The sequence below is a fragment of the Hemicordylus capensis genome, chromosome 1 (genome assembly GCF_027244095.1).
Source record: "Hemicordylus capensis ecotype Gifberg chromosome 1, rHemCap1.1.pri, whole genome shotgun sequence".
Taxonomy (NCBI): domain Eukaryota; kingdom Metazoa; phylum Chordata; class Lepidosauria; order Squamata; family Cordylidae; genus Hemicordylus; species Hemicordylus capensis.
Window position 1 is genome coordinate 400,245,901 of NC_069657.1, and position 22,966 is coordinate 400,268,866.

Genomic DNA, 22,966 nt, shown 5'->3' on the forward strand with positions numbered 1-22,966 from the left:
GTCCTGTTCTGCTTCTGGGAGAGATCTCGCTTGCAGCAACAAATTGTCTATATATGCAAACAAACGAATCCCTTTCTGACGGAGTTGCGCCACCAGTGGCACCAACAACTTTGTGGAGACATGAGGGGCTGCTGTATTGAAAATGCCTTCCAGCATATTTAAACCGAAGGTACTGCCTGCTTTCTGGGTGTATAGGAAGATACAGGCAGGCCTCCCTTAAATCTATAGATGCCAGCACATCCAGATGAAAGCGTGCCTCTGAAACTGCTCTTAGAGTTTCCATCTGGAAATGAGTTCTGCGGACCCATCTGTTCAAAAAATTTTAAGTCTAAAACAGCTCTCCTTGAGCCGTCCCTTTTTGGGACAGTAAATAGGATAGAAGTGTTTTGTTTTGTTGTTGTTTTGGTTTGTTTGTCTTGTTTTGTTTTGTTTTAACTCCCTCTCCCTCCTGTGCCAGAGCAACTGGCTCTACTGCCCCGATGTCCAGGAGGTGTTGGATCGCCTGGACCATCGGCAAATGCTTTGAGAATGCTTTTGACCTTGGAGTGGGGATAAAGCAGCAGGGGGAGAGGAGTGAAACTCTATTCTGTAGCTGTGATGGATCAGCTGCAGAACCCAGTTGTCTGAGGTTGAATCTTCCCAGGCTGGGGCGAGGTGAGACAAATGCCCTCCAAGCCTGAAATGCTTCAAGTCATTGTTGTGGCTTTTGCTGCTTTGACTGAGCAGCTTGCTGTTTGTAGGTACCAAACCCTCTAAAGGGTGCTCTCTGACGATTCCAAGATTCCCTCTGGAATTTTGTATCTCTGTCCCGGCCCCTGAAGGGCCGGAAGCTATGAAAGGGAAGGGCCTTTTGAAAGGCTGTTTATCAGTCTTTTTATTGGCTGAAGGCATCGTCTTTCACCTATCAGACGACTCTACAAGAATGTCTTGTAGGGCAGACTCACCAAAAAGGCTTCTTGCCGTCGTAAGAGATGGTGGTGAGGTTAAGCCTAGAGGCAGAACCAACTGTCCAACTTTGAGCCACAAGTGGCGTCTGCCAACAAATGATGAAGCCGCCACTTGTGCTGAGAATCTAATCGTATCAAGATTGGCATCGGCCATAAGGGCCTGCGCTTTCTGGATCTTTAATAGTTGCTGTCACATCTTAACTGGGTCCCCTGGAGGATCACTCAGAAGGCACCCATAATAAGGAGGCACGGGCTGCCCTGGATGCTGCTGCTGTTGTGCGAATCACCAGGGACACGTTCTCATGACACGATTAAATGACAGCTCGGCCTTCTTGTCAGCTATGTCTTTTAGAGAAACCTCACCCTCTCGAGATACCAGGGAATCCGACACCAATTGCGAAATCTGGGCATCCGCCTTTGGTGTCCTCAACATATCTGTAGTGGTTTTCTGAAACGAATAAAATTTGTTAGCCATGGACGTAGCCTTGCAATTTGGAGCTGGTGTCAACCATTCCTGTTTGACTACATCCACAAACAACTCTGGCATGGGCATCAGCATGTCCTTGGGGCGTGCTCTAGGAAAGACCAAGTCCCCTTTGGCGCAAGAGTCAGAACTCTGCCCAGCCTCTGATTTCAGTCCAATTGTATTAATAATTCTGGACATCAGTGGGCTAAAGTCCTCTGCCACAAAGAGGCGCTGTAACACCAAGGCATCACCAGTGTCCTATCCTCCAGACCATTCCTCGTCATCCTTGCCTAACGGAGTCTCTGGGTCCGGATCAAAACCTCCCCCTGCATTAATTGGGTCTTCAGAGTCAGAAGGCAGATTAGGCCTCTCTGAGTTTGCAGTGACTTTTTTTTTTTTTTTTGAGGTGCAAGCAAACCCCTAGGGCCCCCAGAGTCTGATCGGAAGCATCAGAGGAATGGTCCTGTGCCACCTTGCCAGCCAACTTGCCCAGCTCACTATGCTTAAGCTTGCTTTTGGTCTTCTTGGGAGAAGGACTGACAAACTCGCTAGATGAGGAACTCACACTGGGTGATTTATGCCTTCTCCCCTTTTTGGATCTCTTACTCCTCTTAGGAGGCCTAACCTGGTCAATGGTGTCAATGATTGCATTGTGAAACCATGCTTGCTACTCAGGTGGCACAGACTTAGGTAAAACAGCAGAGTTAGAACTGGATTCTTTAGGCCCAGTCTCTGCAGCAGACTCCCCCTGCTGGCCAAACACCATAATCACAGTCTTAGTCTTTTCTCGCCCTTTTAGAGACTGTCTCCCTTTTACATTACCGGCGCCTTTAGGTAAAATGGAGGGATTCTTTGCAACCGTCGCCATCTTAGGAACAGAAGATGCCTGTGATGACCTCACTGCCCTGCTGGTCAGGTTGCTAGCCAGCTCGCCAATCTGCCTAATCTCTTCAGAGGTTGGTGGGGCATTGGCAATAGGGAGCCTCTGAAAGCACTCTTCACAGCCACTTGAAGCTGCCTACAGCAGCGTGGCACGCCGGGCTGCGGTAGTGCGAGTCTCGCAGCCCGACAGCGGGAGACTCGATGTGGCCCCTTCGAAGATCGGGATGGGCGGCTCGAGAGCAGCTGTCACCGATGCAGGAAAATCAAGCCCTTCTAGGGGGGACTCCGTGGCCCATAGATGAGAGATGGCCGATTACGGACCGTCAACTCACTGCTGGTGAATTTTTCGGGCGGTTTTCGGGAGGTCAGAAAAGCGGCCTTGCTATGCAGAGCTTGCAGCAGCCTGCGCCAATGGGGCCTACAAACAGCCCTGAAGCCTCCCAGGCCGAAAACACTCAATCTCTTCCCCTTGTTGGAGAAATTGCTCTGTACCTCTCTGCCTGGCTCCAAGCAACGGAGAGGAAAGAGGAGATGAGGGGGAGAGAAGTGGGCGGGGGGGGGGAGGAGAGAAACAGAAGAAAGGTGGTTTTCTTTCTTTTCTTTTCTTTTCAGGTAATAGCAAGTAATAAAGATCAGGGACAGAAAAAAAGGATTTGGAGAAAGGAATACTGTAGTTAGGAAGTCAATTAGAGAAGTAATATCAGCAGAAAATAGAGAGAGCTAGAAAAACGCTGCCGTGGAGCTTGCTGAGGACAGAAAGAACTGGGGCAGGGTTATCCCCCTCAGGCTCTAGTGGGTGTGGCTTAGTTTTTTAACTATTTACTTTCTGTCCTGCCTGGAGCTCTTGAGAGAGGATAACCCATGAGATGTCCCTGGCCTCAGCAACCGAGAAGGGATAGTCGTCATTTCTACTTTGGTTTTATTTATTTATTTGTCTGTCTAATTTGCACACCACCCCAAACTTTTGTCTCTGGGCAGTTAGCAACATAAAACAAGTTAAAACATACACAAAAATCTTAAAACAATTTAGGCAATCTAAAAATTAAAAACAGAATAAAATTGAAAAAGCTGAAAAAGCTTGAGTGAAGAGGTGGGTTTTCAAGTGTTTTTTAAAAATTGTTAGAGATGGGGAGGATCGTATCTCAGTAGGGAGCACATTCAACAGTCTCAGGGCAGCAACTGAGAAAGCCCGTCCCCATGTGGCCACCAGCCGAGCTGGCGGCAACTGGAGACAGACCTCTCCAGACAACCTCAACGGGTTGTTACATACATTAGGTTACCAATGTATGTAACACTGTTTTGAGGTTGTTCATCTCAAGAAATGGGCACAGCTAGCATATCAGCCAAAGCTGATAGAAAGCCTCTCTGGTCACCGCCTCAACCTGAGATACCAGGGAGAGGTGTGGATCCAGAAGCACTGCTAGACTGCATACCTGTTCCTTTTGGGGAAGTGTGACCCCATCTAGAACAGGCAGATCATAGTAGTTAAGATACCTACTATTATAAAATGCATGGGGGAGGTATATCCAGACAATATAACCTTACATATTTTATAAATGTAGTACCAATGTTCTTGCTGTGTGTTTTTGCTGCACTCTGTGACCGTCCTATTTCCTGACAGGCATATGGTCACCAGGCCCAATAGTCATAAGGTCACTTTGACCATCTGACTTTCATGCTGGATTCAATTCCATTATCTCTTTTACTGAAAAATGCTACCACTGTTTGGTGTTCTGTGATCAAGTGGAAAGTTTAATAGACAGATCCAGGTCCTGCCAAACACGAAGGTTGGCAAGGGCCAAGGAAAAGACAAAGCATGCCAAAGGATGGAAAAGATGTTAGATAACATCTGGGTGTGGCTAAGAAGCAAGGCAAAGAAATGGAATGCAAGGGCAAAGATGGGTCTGTGGGTATGTGATATGTTGGGTTTTGGGATGGTTCTTGTAGGACTGTCTTGTTTCTGGCAGAACTCTGTCCTGACCAGAGCTTAGTGGTAGCATGTAGTGTGTAGGCCAAATCCCTGTTTGACTCCCACAGGGTACCAGATTCAATACTTGCTATGGGATTTATGCCAGTAATCTACTTAAAAAGAAACTATTTGCAATAGAAGCAAGTAAACAGTTCTTTACTCAGTTCAAGAATAACTAAATTGTTGTTCTCACAGTACGCATAAACTTAAGTTATGGAGATGCTGACAAACACACTGGAAGAAAGAATAGTTTTAGAGCAAGGATGGCTAACTTGAGGTCCATGGATGGCATCCAGCCCCTGAGACAATTTTATTTCATCCCTGGTAGTCATATCACATTTTAAAGGTAAAGTGTGCCATTGAGTCGGTGTCGAATCCTGGCGACTACGGAGCCCTGCGGCTGTCTTTGGTAAAATACAGGACCCCCATTGCAATCTCCCACAGAGTATGAGATTATGCCTTTCAGCATCTTCCTATATCGCTGCTGCCCAATATAGGCGTTTCCCATAGTCTGAGAAACATACCAGTGGGGATTTGAACTGGCAACCTTTGGCTTGCTAGTGAAGTCATTTCCTGACTGTGCCATAAAAAGATTATCTATAGCTGCATATATAAGAAATGTTGCCAAGTTGTAAGAAGTTCAGTTTGTATCAAAAAAACCACAACCCACTTCTGGCCCTGGACCACTATCTCAAGAACTCATAAACACGCACATGCACGCGCGCACGCACGCGCGCGCGCGCACACACACACACACGAAGACATTTCTCACCCACCACTGAAAAAAGAGTGCTCATCTGAGAAAAATGAGCACTCTGATTATATCAACAACATCTCAAATGAAGTAATATATGTGATCCAGGAGTCAGCAGATACCCAATCTCAACCATACTTATTCAGAAGCAAGACTCACTGAATTCAATGGGGCTTACTCTCAGATAAGTATGGGTGGGATTTCCACCCGAAAGCATAGACTTGTGCACTTTACTCAGAAGTAAGTCCCACAGATTTCAATGGTGCTTATTCCCTAGTAAACTTCCAAGGACTGCAGCCTCAATCACTGAAATGAATGGAATATTCCAAGAACAAGGGAAAACTGTTCAAACGACAACAAAAATAGAAAAAATGATTCAACTCTTCATCCAGCCAATAAATCACTGGAAACCTTTAATTAGCATCATGCATGTCCTCTCCTTTGTTTTGACATTGTTCTAGATTTATACTGTTGCAATACTAAAGTTAGTTTTCATGTGATCATATGACAAACAATCTTGGAATGCTGCTGAAGAACTTCACTGATAATTTCTGCTGTTACTTTCCTGGAAAATATCAGCAAACCTCCTTCATTTACTGGTATACTTTTCTCTCAGGAACATGTTAATTTGTGTTTGCAGAAACACTGATCTGCCTAACTAGCATGCCAATCCTGTATTTTTAAAGCACTTTTTTAAAGATAACAAAAAAAACCCATTATGAAGAACTGCCCTGTTCCAAAATAGCAATGAATAAAGTTAATTTTAATTTTGGCATTTTAAATTACAGAGTGAATATCAATAAATAGAGCTGAAACACTACTCAGTGGAAAACAACAAAGAATGTGAGCACATCTGTAAATACACCTTTTGGAAATGTACATAGGAGAAGAGATTTTAAATTGTACTTACAAAGCATACTTGTTCAAACAGTTACTTATGTTGTAATAAAACTGCAATTAACAGCAAACAAAAACATCTTGCCAATTATAAACAACAGAACAAAAGTTCTTAACTATTTGGAATCAAGCAGTGTATCTGGAAACAAGCAGAACAATGGGCTAAATTACAACATAGTTCAGAAAGAACAAAACAATTGCTATTGCTGCCTGTGGACTGACAGTTTTAATTCACATATTTTGTTTTTTCCCCATAAAAGGAGATGAAGCCATATATGGAAAAGACAGACAAAACAAGATCCTTAAAGTCCAACATAAACACATCCAACTGATTAAAAAAACCCAAACACACACACACAGAGACACACACACACGTCTAAGGTTATCAGTTACAATATGACTTAAGACAGATTCAGATGACAGTTCACATACTGATCATCACATGGGCTCAAACCCATTCAAACAGTTGGCACAGGAGGACCCACATTTGGAAGATTCCCATATGACTCAGCAGAGCCTTGTTTGCACCTCCTTTGCAGCCTACATAGGACCATATAACCCATATTTCCATCAGGCCCCCGTCACTTGCCTCGGTATAAGTTATTCATACTCTCGACCCAGCAGAGCTTGTACTGGGAAGAGAGGGATGGCTAGACAAGTATATGAGATACATACAGTACATGGTTCCACCATCCCCCTGGCATGAGTGTCGGGGGGGGGGCGAGAGAAGGAGAGCATTACTGCACCATCCAGTGGGTTCCCAACCAGGGTTCCTCCAGATGTTGCTGACCTACAACTTCCATCATCCCCAGCTACAATTTATTGTGGCTGGGGGTACTGGGAGTTGTAGTTCAACAACATCGGGAGCTCAGAGCAAGTAGTTCAACAACATCTGGAGGAACCCTGGTTGGGAACCACTGATGTAGAGGCTATGCTGCTGCTGCAAATGGATCACGTCATAATATGGTGATTACCAGGGGTGCAGAAATGTTGGCTCAGTTCACCAGCCATACAGAGACAGACCAGCTGCTTCACTTGGAATGTGTTCATGTATTTCAGATGAGAAGAACCAATTCTTTTATTCATCTGTCTTACAATTGATTTTAAATAACAAACAAACAATTACAAGCAACATCATTATCTTTTCTGATAAATAAATACAAAAAGAACCTTTTACTTAGCACCACAGTGTTTTATTAGGTAATTGTTTAAGAGAAATGAAAGAACATTACCAAGTAATTTTATCATCTAAAGGGGTGGCGGGGAGACCTGTTTCACTTGCCTTAATATACACTTCTAGAAATGCACAACATAATTGAAGTATGTGCATACAACATTATTTTTTCTATATTACTTTCCCAAATTACAGATAGATGAAGTATTTTCATTCGGGGACTGCTAACTGTTGGCCAATTAGATGCCTGCAGTCCTAAGGAAATATTCGTTGTCCCCTTGAGATCCTTTCCAAATGTAGGAAGCTCAACAATGTTCTCTCTCTTTTTGGATTTTGCATGTAATATGTAAAGTGTACATACAGTATGTGAAATGTAAATAAATGCCTGAGCACATGTGTTCTACAACTGTGAAGCCCTTCTTCCTAGGTGGCACTCTCTCAACTTTATTTGAGAGTTAACCATGCCCAGACTTAGACCACCTGCTGGACAACAGAGTGACCCCTTGAGAAGCCAGAAGCTGGCTAGCCTTAACCCAAACTATACCACGCTGCAAGAAAGAAGCCTGGAACAAGATGTGTCTCATAAAAATCTGCAATAATCTAGCACCCTAGGTTTTTAAAAAGACATGCCATCCAAATTGAATTTTGAATCTATGACCTAATAAGCAGTTAAAATGTTATTTTTGTGCATTATTCAGAATATTGCCAAACTGTGTTGAAATATTCTTAAATAAGCAAGGGTTTGACAAATCCCAGGTGCCAGGGAGCCATGGCGCCTCGACTATGATATTGAGAGGCAGAGTATTTAATAACTCTATTTAATGATTTAACGTGTTTAATGATTTTTTTAAAGGATAAAATCTCTCGTATTCAGGCCGACTTGGATTTAAACCCCACAATTACTGCAGTGTCTGAATAGGAGGTGTCCAGTGACTCCCCTTATGTGTTTAGGCTGGATCAGTTTCAGTCTGTGACTCATGAGGATGTGGACAAGCTGATTGGAATGGTGAAACCTATCACCTGTTCTCTTGACCCTTGCCAGACGTGGCTAATACTATCTGGCAGGGAGGCTGTTGTAGAAGGCCTAGTAGAGATCATAAATGCTTCTCTGAGGGAGGGCAGGATGTCTCCTTGCCTTAAGGAGGCAATTATTAGACCACTTCTGAAGATGCCTGCAGTGGATTCCTCAGAGTTGAACAACTATAGGCCTGTCTCAAACCTTCCGTGGCTGGGCAAGGTAATTGAGAGGATGTTGGCCTCCCAACTCCAGGCGGTCTTGGAGGAAACTGATTATCTAGACCCATTTCAGACCAGCTTTCGGGTAGGCTATGGGGTGGAGACTGCCTTGGTCAACATAATGGATGATCTCCAATTGGGAATTGACAGCGGAAGTGTGATTCTGTTGGTCCTTTTGGACCGCTCGGCAGCTTTCGAAACTATTGACCTTAGTATCCTTCTGGAGAGTCTGAGGGGGTTGGGGGTGGGAAGCACCGCTTTGCAGTGGTTCCACTCATCTCTCGGGCAGATTCTGGACAGTGTCCTTCAGGGACTGTTCTTCAAAAATTGAACTGCGGTATGGTGTCCCTCAGGGCTCAGTATTATCTCTGATGTTGTTTAACATCTACATGAAGCTGCTGGGAGAGATCATCAGGAGATTTGGTGCAGGGTGTGATCAGTATGCTGATGACACCCAAATCTATTTCTCCATGTCAATTTTTTTTCTCAATTTCTCAATTTTCAATCATCATCAGGAGAAGGCATAACCTCCCTAAATGCTTGCCTGGAGGCAGTGATGGGCTGGATGAGAAGTAACAAGCCGAGACTGAATCCAGATAAGATGGAGGTACTTATTGTGCGGGGTCGGAACTCAGGAGATGATTTTAATCTGCCTGTTCTGGATAGGGTGACAATTCCCCAAAAGGAACAGGTACGCAGTCTGGGGTGCTTCCGGATCCCGGCCTCTCCCTGGTTTCCCAGGTTGAGGCGGTAGCCAGAGGTGCCTTTTATCAGCTTCGGCTGATACACCAGTTGCGTCCATTTCTTGACATAAATGACCTCAGAACAGTAGTACATCTGCTGGTCACCTCCAGACTTGACTACTGCAATGTGCTTTATGTGGGGCTGCCTTTGTATGTAGCCCAGAATGCAGCAGCCAGGTTGGTCTCTGGATCATCTTGGAGAGACCATATCACTCCCAATTTAAAAGATCTACCCTGGCTGCCAATAAGTTTCCGGGCAAAATACAAGGTTTTGGTTATAACCTATAAAGCCCTAAATAGCTTGGGCCCTGGGTATTTAAGAGAATGCCTTCTTTGCTGTGAACCACACCACCGACTGAGATCATCAGGAGAGGTTTGGCTGCAGTTGCCACCAGCTCGTCTGGTGGCTACTCAGGGACAGGCCTTCTCCATTGCTGCCCCAAGGCTTTGGAACACACTTCCTGCTGAAATAAGAGCCTCCCCATCTCTTACAACTTTTAAAAAGGCAGTCAAGACGCATTTGTTCACCCAGGCTTTTAATTAGACATTGGGGCTATTCTCACAATCAGCAAAAATCGGGCTAACCTCCGCTAGCCCAATTTTTGCTGCTCATTAGAACTACCAGGCTCGGCTGCAAGCCTGGTGGTTCTAGAGCGGGTAACCCACTCAAGTATTCCTCCCCTTAGCCCGGGTGGGCTATCTGATCATGAGTAGCTGCAGCTACTCACGAGTAGACCTCCGGAGGGGAGGCGAAAAGCCACCTCCCAGCTCCGAGGGTCTCTGCTCGTGCAGGGCATACTGGGGCTTCCGGGGGCCACACGGCCCCCAAGCTCCCCAGCCCCCTGCAGCTCTGTCATGGAGCCAGAAATCGTGTGGGCAGCCGATCCGGCCACCCAGGGCTCCCTTCCCGTTCATGTGTGGGGGGAGAACAGGCTTAGCCAGCTCTCCCCACGCACCCTGCTGAACCAGGTCTCACTGATCGTGAGACCCGGTCCATTGTTTTAACTGTGTTTTAATTGTGTTTTAATAGTTTTAACATTTTAAATTTTAATGTGTTAATCTTTTTATTGGTTTTTATTGTCTTGTAAACCACCCAGAGAACTCGCGTTTTGGGCGGTATAAAAATGTGATAGATAGATAGATAGATAGATAATAATCTTTGTCTTAGGCAGCCCTTTTTCTGTCTAAGCACAATACTTGTATGTTACAGTAATTGAATGTCATCTCCTATCTTTCCCAATAATCTGGAACAGAGAAGTACACTGCCTCTGAATATGTTAGCTCCACCAGCTGTCACCAACTGATATACTCCACAAATTATGCATTATTTAAATATGTACTTTCTTTTAACATTGAATTTGCCTTTTTCATCGCTACAGCAGATGTTTTCAGACAACTTTCCACAAGATCTCATTCGTGGAACTCATGACCAATTCAGAACACATATGTGGTAAGAGTTTTTGTCCCAACATGCATCATTTTGCATTTACCTACCTTGATTATCATCTGCCATTCTCCTACCCAAGATAATGACATTTAGAGCAATCCATTTGGAGCACAGAAACAATTCACTGAGGATGCATATTTAACACACCACCACAGGTGATCATCAATTCACTGAGGATGCACATTTTACATACCACCATAGGTGATAATCAGAAATGGGCTTTTCAATTTGAGAAGAAGAAAAAACCATCCATCCAGTTAATCATTTAAATCAAACTTACCATTCTGCAACTGGCTTGGCAATGGTCTCAAAAATTTCATCTTGTTTTGCCTCCTGATCAAAAACTTTCTGAAATCTGCAAATTATAAACAATTTGTCATGCAGAAACTTAAAACACTATTTGATTCATTTTTTCCCTTTTTTCCTGTTTGTAACTAAGTCAATGTTTATATCATGGACTTACATAACCCAGTACAATGTTTTCCCTGTAGTCTTTACCACACTATGCTGTTGTGCTATTGTATTCACCAAAGACTGTAAACACTGCTGCTTTGACAAAATCTGTACAATAAAATCCTCTGATAAAATGATACTGCCTAGAAAAAGCAAACTGTATTTTTACAACTGTCATGGGGATCAGTGTTTCCAAAATGCCCCACGCAGGAACTTGTATAAGCATCCCTAGAATCAAAAAGAACATATAAACAGTACAGATTATTTTCAGTTTCTACTCTAAAAAGAAGTGGGTGGGGAAAATTGTTAAGGAAGTTATTTTAGTAGAGGATCAAGTAGATCAGAACTGTTGTTAGTAAGTACCTGTAGTAAGAACTCTACTCAGGGACGAGAGCTGGACTTGTGGTAGCAAGCATAAATTGTCCCCTTTGCTAAGCAGGGTCCACCCTGGTTGCATTTGAATGGGAGACTACATGTGGGCACTGTAAGATATTCCCCTTAGGGGTTGGGGCCGCTCTGGGAAGACCACCTGCATGCTTCCATGAAGAATGTTCCAAGTTCCCTCCCTGGTATCTCCAAGACAGGGCTGAGAAGAGACTCCTGCCTGCAGCCTTAGAGAAACTGCTACCAGTCTGTGCAGACAATACTGAGATACATGGACCAATGGTCTGACTCGGTATAAGGCAGCTTCCTATGTTCCTACATGCTTTGCACACCGAAGATCTCAGGTTCAAACACCAGCATCTCCAACTTTTCTTTTCTTTTCTTTAAGGATCAAGTAGCAGGATGTGGTGATGGTCACCAGCTTGGATGCAGTGTTCCCTCTAACAGGGATTTCCAGATGTTGTTGACTACAACTCCCAGAATCCCCAGATGCAATGGCTTTTTCTTAGGGATTATGGGAGTTGTAGTCAACAACATCTGAGAATCCTCGTTAGGGAGAACACTGCGTGGATGGCTTTAAAAGTGGCTTAGACAAATTCATAGAGGGCAGGTCGATCAATGGCTACTGTTCTTGATGGCTACAGGCTCCCTCCAGGTTAAGAGGCTGGATGCCTCTGAAAACCAGATGCAGGGGAGCAATGGCAGGAGTGGGGGGTATGCCTTCATCTTCTGCTTGGGGGCTTCCCAGAGGCATCTGGTGGGCTGCTCTGGGATGAGCACCTGCATACTTCCATGCAGAATGTTCCAAGTTCCCTCCCTGGCATCTCCAAGACAGGGCTGAGAAGAGACTCCTTCCTGCAACCTTGGAGAAACCGCTGCCAGTCTGTATAGACAATACTGAGCTAGATAGACCAATGGTCTGATTCGGTATATGGCAGCTGCCTATGTTCCTATGTGCCCTATCTCTATCACTCAATGGAGGTGAATAACTAAAATTTTAGATCCTTAAAGTGGTATTATACAATCAATATACCCTGTTTCAAAGTGTTAACAGAGGTCTCTAGATACAAGAACTCTTGGTAAAACAACACTGCTCTATGGAAAACCTGTAATATACATATTTCTTCCCCTTCCTTCTGAACTCTCCCATCTCCTCCTATTCTCCAAATGTCCTAGAAACCTTCTGGTTAGCATGGCAGTTCTCTGCATAGGAAGAATATGCTTAATTCAATAAATCACAACTTTAAAATTAAAATCTATACAACTATATTAAGAGCGGCTGCTTAAATGCTTAACTGAAATAATTAAAAAGGCATTCTTCATGGTTACATGTTATTTTAGATTTAGAATCATGCTGAAAGCAAAGCTCAGTAATAGCATCCTCAACTATATTACTCACAAAGCAACTGGAATCAATGGAATTTTTTTGTAGGGCAAACAATAGCCAGGGAGTGAGGTGGAATTGAGACCACGGTGGGGGCAGAAAATAAAATCACCCCTCCTTCACATGTCACTGTCCCAATTCATGGGGGTCGTGAGAACTTAGCAAAGCATTTTGTGATCAGACCATAGTATTCTTCTGGAACGTCTGAAGGGGTTGGGGTTGGGAGGCATGATTTTACAGTGGTTCCACTCCTACCTCTCGGACAGATTCCAAATGGTGTCGATTGGAGATGTTGATCTTCAAAATCTGAGCTTAAGTATGGTGTCCCCCAAGGACACCATACTTTCTCCAATGCTCTTTAACATCTACATGAAACCGCTGGGAGAGATCATCAGGGGATTTGGACCTGGCTGTTATCAGTATGCTGATGACACCCAGATCTACTTCTCCATGTCAACTTCTTCAGGAGATGGCATATCCTCCCTAAATGCCAGCCTGGAAGCAGTAATGGGCTGGATGAGGGAGAATAAACTGAAGCTGAGGATGGAAGTACTTATTGTGTGGGGTCAGAACTCTAGAGATGATTTTGATCTCCTTGTTCAAGATGGGGTCACACTTCCCCAAAAGGAACAGGTTCGCAGTCTGGGAGTACTTCTGGATCCACACCTCTCCCAGGTATCTCAGGTTGAGGCAGTGGCCAGGGGTGCTTTCTATCAGCTTCGGCTGATACACCAGCTGCGTCCATTTCTTGAGATGAACGACCTCAAAACAGTGGTACATCTGTTGGTAACCTCCAGACTTGACTTTTGCACTGCGCTCTATGTGGGGCTGCCTTTGCACATAGTCCAGAAGATTCAGTTGTTTCAGAATGCAGCAGCCAGGTTGGTCTCTGGGTCATCTCGGAAAAACCACATCACTCCTTTGTTGACAGAGTTACATTGGCTGCCAATAGGTTTCTGGGCAACATACAAAGTGCTTGTCATAACTTATAAAGCCCTAAATGGCTTAGGCCCTGGGTATCTAAGAGAATGTCTTCTTCATTATGAGCCCCACCACCCATTGAGGTCATCCGGAGAGATCCATCTCCAGTTGCTGCCAGCTCGGCAGACTGTGGAATGCACTCCCTACCAAGGTACAATCCTCCCCATCTCTAACAATTTTTAGAAAGCATTTGAAAACCCACCTCTTCACCCAAGCTTTTTCAGTTCTTAAAAATTTTAAGGTCTTAATTTGTGGGTGATTTTTAAATTGTTAAATTGTTTTAAGTTTTTGTATATTTTAAAACTTGTTTTATGCTATTGTTAACTGCCCAGAGATGAAAGTTTGGGGCGGTGTACAAATTTGATTAAATAAATAAATGAATAGATAGATAGATAAAATTTTATTGAAAACCACAATAATAGAAGCTCAGTTAGAATGCATGCCAAAATGAATGACAACCACAAAGTCCAGGAGGATGTCAATGTGGACAACAAGGAGAGTCAGCGAAGCTATAAAAAGCAAGACTTCCTTCAGAAAATGAAAGTCCTGCCCAAATGAAGAGAATAGAAAGGAACACAAACTCTGACACAAGAAATGCAAGAAGACAATAAGGGATGTGAAAAGAGTTTGAAGAACCATTAGCTAGAAGCATCAAGGGAAATAATAAACACTTCTTTAAATACATCAAAAGCAGGTAACCTGCCAGGGAGGCAGTTGGACTATTAGATGACAAGGCAGTGAAAGAGATCATTAAGGAGGATATGGAGACTGCAGAGAAGTTGAATGATTTCTTTGCATCTGTCTTCATGGCACAGGATACTGAGCATATATCCGCACTCGAACTGAGCTTATCATGGAGGATGAAGAACTGAGTCAAGTTGAGGCAACAAGAGAGTCTGTTCTAAATATCTTGAAAAAAATTAAAATTTAAAAGGTTGCTAGGGCCAGATGACTCAAGTTTTCAAAGAATTCAAATGTGAAATTGCTGATCTCATAGCAAAAATATGTAGCTTATACCTACAAACAAGCTCTGTATCTGAGGACTGGAAAGTAATGAAATGTAATTTTCAAAAAGGGATCCAGGGGAGATACAGGAAATTACAGGCCAGTTAGCTTAATGTCTTTTCCAAGTGAATTGATGGAAAGGATACTTAAGAATACAATTGTTTAAGATATAGAAGAACAGGCCTTGTTGAAGGAGAATCAGTATGGCTTCTGCAAAGGGAAATCTTGCCTCACCAACCTTTTGGAGTTCTTTGAGAGTGTCAACAGGCACGTGGATAAAGGTGATCCAGTTGACACAGTGTACTTGGACATCCAAAAAGCTTTTGACAAAATTGCCCACCTTGAGTAAATTTAGCAGTCATGGGATAACTACTTTCAAGTATGGATTGCTAACTGGTTGAAGGAAGGAAACAGAGGGTAGGAATAAATGGACAGTTTTCACAATGGAGGGAAGTAAAAAGTGGGGTCCCCCAAGGATTTGTACTGGGACCCGTGCTTTTTAATTTATTCATAAATGATCTAGAAGTTGGGGTAGCAGTGAAATGGCCAAATTTGTAGATGACACAAAACTATTTTGTGTCATCAGCAAATTTGGAATATGCTCCCTGCTGAAATAAGAGCATCTCCTTCTCTGTTTGTTTTCAGGAAGACCCTCAAGCATCACCTGTTCTCACAAGGTTTTAATTAGAATTTTAATAATTTGTGTTAATAACTTTTATGCTATTGTTTTATTGTGTTTAATGGATTTTAATCTGTGACTTCTTATATTGTTTTAAATTTTGTACACTGCCTAAAGATGTACATACCAGGTGGTATTAAAATATGATAAATAAATAAATAAAAATAATAAATAAATATTTAGGGTAGTGAAATCCAAAACAGATTGTGAATAACTCCAAAAGGATCTCTCCAAACTGGGTGAGTGGGCTACAAAATGGCAAACCTGGTACAGTGTAAGTAAGTGTAAGGTGATGCACATTGCGGCAAAAAGACCCAACTTCACATATACACTGATACGGTCTGGGCTGTTGGTGAAGAAGAGGAATCTTGGGGTTGTGGTGGACAGCTTGTTGAAAGTGTTGATTCAGTGTGCAGCAGCTCTGAAAAAGGCAAATTCCATGCTCGGGATCATTAGAAATAATTCAGTTGAATTATTTTCAACAGAAAATAAAAATGGAAATATGATAATGCCCTTATATAAATGTATTATGTGGCTACATTTGGAGTGGTAGTAGTAGTTCTTTTATTGCAGCCATAGGGCAAACAGAGACATTTGGAGTGCTGTGTACAGTTTTGGTCACCAAAGCTCAAAAGGGACATTGCAGAACTGAAAAAGGTTCAGAAGAGGGCAACCAAGATGGTCAGAGACTTAGATCACCTTCCTTGTGTGGCAATGTTATATCATCTCAGGCTTTTTATATGTTCTAGCAAGAACTAATCTGCCTACTTTCATTTTGGTATCTCTAAATCTGTAGTAAATTTGGTCCAAATCGTTTAGGCAGTTCACAAGTTTGCCCACTTGCGCCTCAAGTGTTCGTGCATCCACCATCTTGAATTGGAGTGGATGACGTCATCACAAACTATGCATTTGAGATGTCCCTATGTGTCCCTACACCTGTAGCAAATTTGATTCACGTCAGCCCAATTGTGCCTCAAATGTTTACGCTTCCGTCATCTTGAATTGAGGTGCATGACATCATCACAATTATGCCGTTGAGGTGTCCCTCTGCGTCACTCACTACAATTGTACCAAATTTGGTTCAAATTGGTTAGACCAGGGACATAGCGACCATTGAGCAAGGGGGAACAATTTTCCCCAGGCCCCAAGGCTCTCCCTCGTACTCGAGAGTTGCCCCTTGTCCCCTTCCACACCCAACCGCTGAGTCAAGCGCTCGCCGGGTGGGAGTGCAAGGCATGCCCCTCTCCTCTCCAGCCAGCATTTCAATGAAACACTGGCTGGGGAGGGATGGACTATCCCCCTCCCCCCCTCCTCCGTGTTTAACATCAGATTCCAGATGCAAGGGGAGCGGGAGGCAATGCCGAGAACGGGGCTGTCACAGCCCCAGCAGAGTTTCATTTCCCCTGTCAGCGAGTGGTGGAATTTCTGAAAGAGAGCTCATTTTCACCAACTGCCAACAGGGGAAATGAATTCTGCTGGGGATGTAACAGCCATTCTTGCACTGCCCCACCACCTTGCATCTGATGACAGCCATTCTTGCACTGCCCCACCCCCTTGCATCTGATGTAAGACATGGGGGGGGCATGACTTGGAGCACACCACCTTGAATTTGGGTGGATGACATCATCACAAACTATGCCGTTGAGGCGTCCCTATGTGTCCCTATAACTGTACCCAATTTGGTTCATATTGGTCCAGGCATTGAGAAGTTGATAGCAGGGGGGGTAGGGCAACACAAACGGACGGAATGCCAGGTGATCTCATAACCCTACTGGAAAGTAAGCTAAAGAAGGTGAATAAGGGGAGACATGACAGAGGTCTATAAAATTATGTATGGTGTTGTGAGAGAAATATTTCTCCTCTCACAACACTAGAACTAGGGGTCATCCCATGAAACTAATGGCCAGGACATTTAGGACCGACAAAAGAAAGAACCTTTTCACACAGCATATAATCCATGGACTTCTCTGTCATGAGATATAGTGATGGCCACCAGCTGGGATGGCTTTATAAGCGTCTTAAACAAATTCTTGGAAGACAGGTGTATCAATGGCTACTACTTTTGATGGCTGTGGACTACCTCCAGGCTCAGAGGCAGGAAGCCTCTGAATATCATTTGCAAGGAAGCAGCAGCAGGAGAGAGGGCATGCCTTCATCTCTTGCCTGTGGGATTCCCAGAGGCATATGGTGGGCCACTGCGTGAAACAGAATGCTGGACTAGATAGACTTTGGGCCTGATCCAGCAGGGCTGTTCCTATGTAGTAGTGGGTGATGGCAATTCCCATGGAATAAATTGTTTGCAAGAAGTTATCAAAAGAAAAGGTTACAAAAGAAATGTAACCCTTTGAAGAATTGAGTTTGTTTCCAATAGTTCCTTTAATTAAGACTTCCATTCCTCAGTCACTTACTTGGGAGAAAGCCCCATTGAACTCAGTGAGACTTACTTCTAAGTAAACATGCATTTGATTGTGCAGAAAAAATGTCTCTTCCAAGTTCCTTTTCCCACCACAGCTCAGCAATAGACACAATGGTACTGCCTCATGAACATATGATGCAACAGTAGGAATGCAGAAATGTAAGAAAAGCATGACAAGAGCTTCACACAACACGGCAAGAGTTTTTACACAATGCATAATCAACTTGTGGAATTCTCTGCCACAAGATGTGGTGACAGCCAACAACCTGGATGGCTTTAAGAGGGGTTTGGATGACTTCATGGAGGAGAGATCTATCACTGGGTACTAGACCTTCAGCCTCAAAGGCAGGATGCCTCTGAGTGCCAGTTGCAGGGAAGTAACAGCAGGAGAGAGGGCATGCCCTCAACTCCTGCTTGTGGCTTCCAGTGGCATCTGGTGGGCCACTGTGTGAAACAGGATACTGGACTAGATGGGCCTTGGGCCTGATCCAGCAGGGCTGTTCTTATGTTCTTAAACAAGGATAAAAATTGGAGGAGGGAATGAAGTAAAGCTTTAGGCTAAATTACTTCATTTTAGAATTCCTAGAACAGGAACTTTGAAAAGAAGTCCTATGATACCTGTTAACAAACAGAAGAAATGGTATGCAAAGCTCACACCTGGCAACCCTGAAAGTAATATCCAGCAATTATAACCAACTATAAATCTCAAAGCCAGAGAAATATCAGATGCTACAAGGATATAAAGAAATTTGAGTGCATACATCATCTGAGTCATTTCTCAAGCAGAAATGAAAGGCTATTGAACTGTTGAGTCTTTTTCTGATAACACTGTCAGCAATATCATAAAGAAAATGAGAAAGAAGATAAGAAGCCTTTCAAATCACCTTCTCATTTTCTTGATGTAAAGGACATTTGTCTGTGTGTACAAATTCAAATTCAAAAATTTGTTTTGTGCTCATGGTTTAGTAGTGGGTAGATAACTTTGAGCCCAGAATAAGGTGGAGACTAAGAGAGGCAACAAGAGGTGTACATTTAAAATTCCATATATCAAGAGGAAGTGGCTATACCCCTCCAAGTCCCACCATACCATGTCCTGTTTTAGCACAGTAAAAATGATGGTTAGCTATATTGTGACACGATTAACCATTATCAGAGGTCTTTGTGTTTTGCCATTTAGAAGCTTTAAAAATAAAGAATTCCTAAAGTGCGATTTATTCATTTATTTATTTAAAAAAATGACTTACTTAAACTTGTAGCTTTCTCGTTTGTTATTTACAAATCCATCTGCCAAATCATGTGGTACAATAATCTCCAAAGTGAACGCTGATGTCTCATCTTCATCAACGGAACATATCTGAAAATATATATATTTGTGTTTCTGAAAATAATCTTTGTGTTAGTGAAATTAGACCAATTCAATTTCAAACACAACATGAATTATGCTCAAACCAGCAACCTTCTGCTTGTCAGTCAAGCATTTCCCCACTGCGCCACTTAAGGTGACACTCATCCCTATAACAATTCTAGATCACTTGTAGAGGGCAACCTGTTGTCACAGTAATATTAAAGCAATTTGTTATCTTTATGACTCCCACCAACTGGGAAAAGTGGCACCTTTCAAGGTGGTGCCTCGCTTATATTTAGCAGGAGGCGAGCAACTGTTCATACTCATCCCAACAAAGCATCCCTCCTCGTGGTTGTTGCTGGTGTCTCCTTTGAGATTTTTTTTTTTAATTGCAGTCCCTTTTGCTATGGAAACTGCTTTCAGAATTCCTGTTGCTGAAAAGCAGTATATAAATATTTATCATAACAATACGTACTAATAATACAAAAGCTTACTTTCCAACTAAAGTTTTGTTGTTGTTGTTGTATTTGGTTGTTGGGGGGTGTGTGTGTGTGTGTGTGTGTGTGTTTTGGGGGTGGAGGTGGGGTTACTATACGAAACACTACCGAAGGATGAGTTCTAAGAGAAGTGCCTTAAAGGGCCAGAATGTGGTGATGTTTCTATTAACCGCGTGAAGAGCACGGGCGTCCGAATCTAGCCTAAATACACCTCCAGCTGCCATTTACACATCCACTTTCTAAGTAGCTAGGACCTTCTCAGGGAGAACGAGCAACCCTGTAGGCTCTTCACAGTACAATTCAGTTGCGGCCCCGCCGCCAACTCCTTCCACCTAGTCTCCACTACCAGGTTCTTTACTCCTTCCTGACAAAGGCTACGCGCAGCCCGCGCACCACACACACACATTTCGTTCCGACATTAATTAATACAGACGCTGCCTCCACCTCTTTTTTCTTTTCCCCTTTCCCCTGCCCTGCCCGGGCTGATTCTTTGCCGAACCTACCCCCGGAGGCTGCCTCCTGCCCAGTGGTTTCACCCGGGCATAGATCTGAATCGTTTGCTTCACCATCTCCGTAAACTAAACTTTCTCCGGGCTGGAGATCGGCGAGGGGGCGCTAGGCCCTTCATAGCAACGGTAACTAAAGAACGCTACCCAGCCTGCTTTGCAGCATCGCGTCGAAGTTTGGGTCGGCTGTGGAATAGTGCGCATGCGGGACGTAAGAGTGCGGATGCGGTCTTTTGGTCCCCTCTTGGAGTGTCAGCTCTGTGTATTTTCTTAGGACTTTCAGAAAACCTCGATATTCCACCTCCTTATTAACCGATAAAAGAGTGCGTGTGGGTGGGTTTGGAATGGGCAGCTTCCGGACTAGTTAGTCATTATTAAGTGCCATTGTTGACATCAATGAGACAAGTTAGTCACGACTAACAGTCTGGATGCTGCCATGTGAAAATACAAAATCTTCTCTCTCTTTTTCCTTTCCACTTCATCTTTTCTTGGTGGGCAGGCTCTGCAGGTTCTTCCCTGCAGTTCCCCTCCCCATTCTTCTGGCAAAGCGTTTAATGTAAACAAAATGTCCCAGCTGCTCTTTTGTGAAATGAAATTACAGCCTTTGTGGGTCATAATGTGCATGAATTCTGTGGCTTTTAAATAATGTATTTGTGGTTCTTTTTTTAAAAATTATTTGAACAATGGAATTGAACAATTAATTCAAATTGGTTTGTATGGGAATACTTTTTCTCCCAAGATGTTGAAATGACAGGCTAGGGAGATTGAGAGGGCAAAGATAACTGATAACGTGGAGGACAGTAAAGTGATGTATGAATTAGCTACAAAGATCCACTTTAGTCTTGTGATGATCTGCCATGGCAACAGCTTGAGTTCAATATGCATAGTCTTATTTAATGTATATACTGCCTTCCCAAATTAAAAAAAATCAAAGTGATGCCTTGTTATAGCCAGTCCCATAGTGAGATGTGATTCTACAACCAATAATTGCTAAGAAATGCTCTCTTAAGGTCTAAATAGTCTAGAATTAGTGTAGTTAGTAAAGATCAAAGCAAATATCTTCTTGAACATGGCTATGTGTGTTTTGTACTTATGTTTAAAAACTAGAAATGTGCATAAAGAAAGTCCTAAGGAATGTTGCTAATCTTCAGCTCCAAAAGGAGCAGCTCCAAAAGGATCTCTCCAAACTGGGGGAGTGGGCGACAAAATGGCAAATGCAGTTCAATGTTAGCAAGTGTAAAGTGATGCACATTGGGACGAAAAACCCCAACTTCAAGTATATGCTGATGGGATCCGAGCTGTCGGTGACGGACCAGGAGAGGGATCTTGGGGTTGTGGTTGACAGCTCGTTGAAAGTGTCGACTCAATGTGCGGCAGCTGTGAAAAAGGCAAATTCCATGCTAGGGATCATTAGGAAGGGGATTGAAAATAAAACGGCTAACATTATAATGCCCTTATACAAAACTATGGTGCGACCACACTTGGAGTACTGCGTACAGTTCTGGTCACCACATCTTAAAAAGGACATTGTTGAACTGGAGAAGGTACAGAAAAGGGCAACCAAGATGATCAGGGGACTAGAGCACCTTTCCTATGAGGCAAGACTACAACACCTGGGGCTTTTTAGTTTAGAAAAAAGATGACTGCGGGGAGACATGATAGAGGTCTATAAAATCATGCATGGTGTGGAGAAAGTGGAGAGAGAGAGATTCTTTTCCCTCTCACACAACACTAGAACCAGGGGTCACTCCATGAAATTGATTGCCAGAAGGTCTAGGGCCAAAAAACGGAAGTACTTTTTCACACAACGCGTGATCCACTTGTGGAACGCTCTGCCTCAGGATGTGGTGACAGCCAACAGCCTGGATGGCTTTAAGAGGGGTTTGGATGACTTCATGGAGCAGGGGTCTATCAATGGCTACTAGTCGGAGGGCTGTAGGCCACCTCCTGCCTCAAGGGCAGGGTGCCTCTGAGTACCAGTTGTGGGGGAGTAATGGCAGGTGAGAGGGCATGCCCTCAACTCCTGACTGTAGGCTCCCAATGGCATCTGGTGGGCCACTGTGCAAAACAGGATGCTGGACTAAATGGACCTTGGGCCTGATCCAGCAGGGCTGTTCTTATGTTCTCAAAATCATGTAATTTCCTCTTGGAATTCCTGCAGTGATTTCACCAGAGCAAGGCCCTCTAAATTTGCTTTAGATAGGCTTTAGTAGTGATTTTAAAAATCATGGCTATCCAGGACCGAGAATAATTTATCAATATTAAACATGTAAAATAAACTTGCAGCACTCTTATACACTCTTACCTTGGAGTAAGCTTCATTTAACACAGTGTGATTTACTTTTGAGTAATATGCCTGGGATTGCACTGCATAGCTTTAGTCCTAAATACATTGATGGGGAGTAAATCCCATTGAAACCAATGGAATTTATTTCAGTGTAAACATGCTTAGAATTGCTCTGTTAATTTCTTTAAAAAAATACTGGACTTGCTTCTATTCAGGGCAAGAATGCAGGGTGAGCTAGGCTGGGTTTGTTTGTAGCCAGGGGCGTATCTAGGTTAGGGCAGGCAGGGCACATGCCCCGGGCGCCACTTGAAGAGGGGGTGCCATTTTGTAAAAATAAAAATAAAAATGGCTGCCAAAAACAAAATGGCCACCGTGCATGATCAAATGGCCTCTGTGAGGCCCTAAATCATGCCAGGCCTTGCAGAGGCCATTTGAGCATGCACGGCGGCCATTTTGTTTTCAGTGGCCTTTTTTTTTTTTTTTTAAGATTATTTTTTTAAATGGCTACCGCACA

General features: G+C 43.4%; 1 protein-coding gene across 4 annotated transcripts in view; it reads right to left on the reverse strand.

Moving 5' to 3' along the window:
• KIF6 (kinesin family member 6) overlaps positions 1–20,339 on the reverse strand; it is a 352,942-nt gene extending 332,603 nt beyond the window's left edge. For 3 of the 4 annotated variants that reach the window (XM_053305319.1, XM_053305322.1, XM_053305332.1), the window contains exons 1-3: positions 20,163–20,339; positions 19,062–19,171; positions 10,796–10,870 (exon numbers count right to left, since the gene is read on the reverse strand). In XM_053305319.1, the coding sequence (XP_053161294.1) occupies positions 10,796–10,870; positions 19,062–19,171; positions 20,163–20,228 (251 nt within the window). In that variant the 5' untranslated portion in view covers positions 20,229–20,339. The remainder of the gene's footprint in view (positions 1–10,795; positions 10,871–19,061; positions 19,172–20,162) is intronic. The other variant, XM_053305339.1, reaches the window with a different exon arrangement.
• Positions 20,340–22,966: the final 2,627 nt, after the last annotated feature.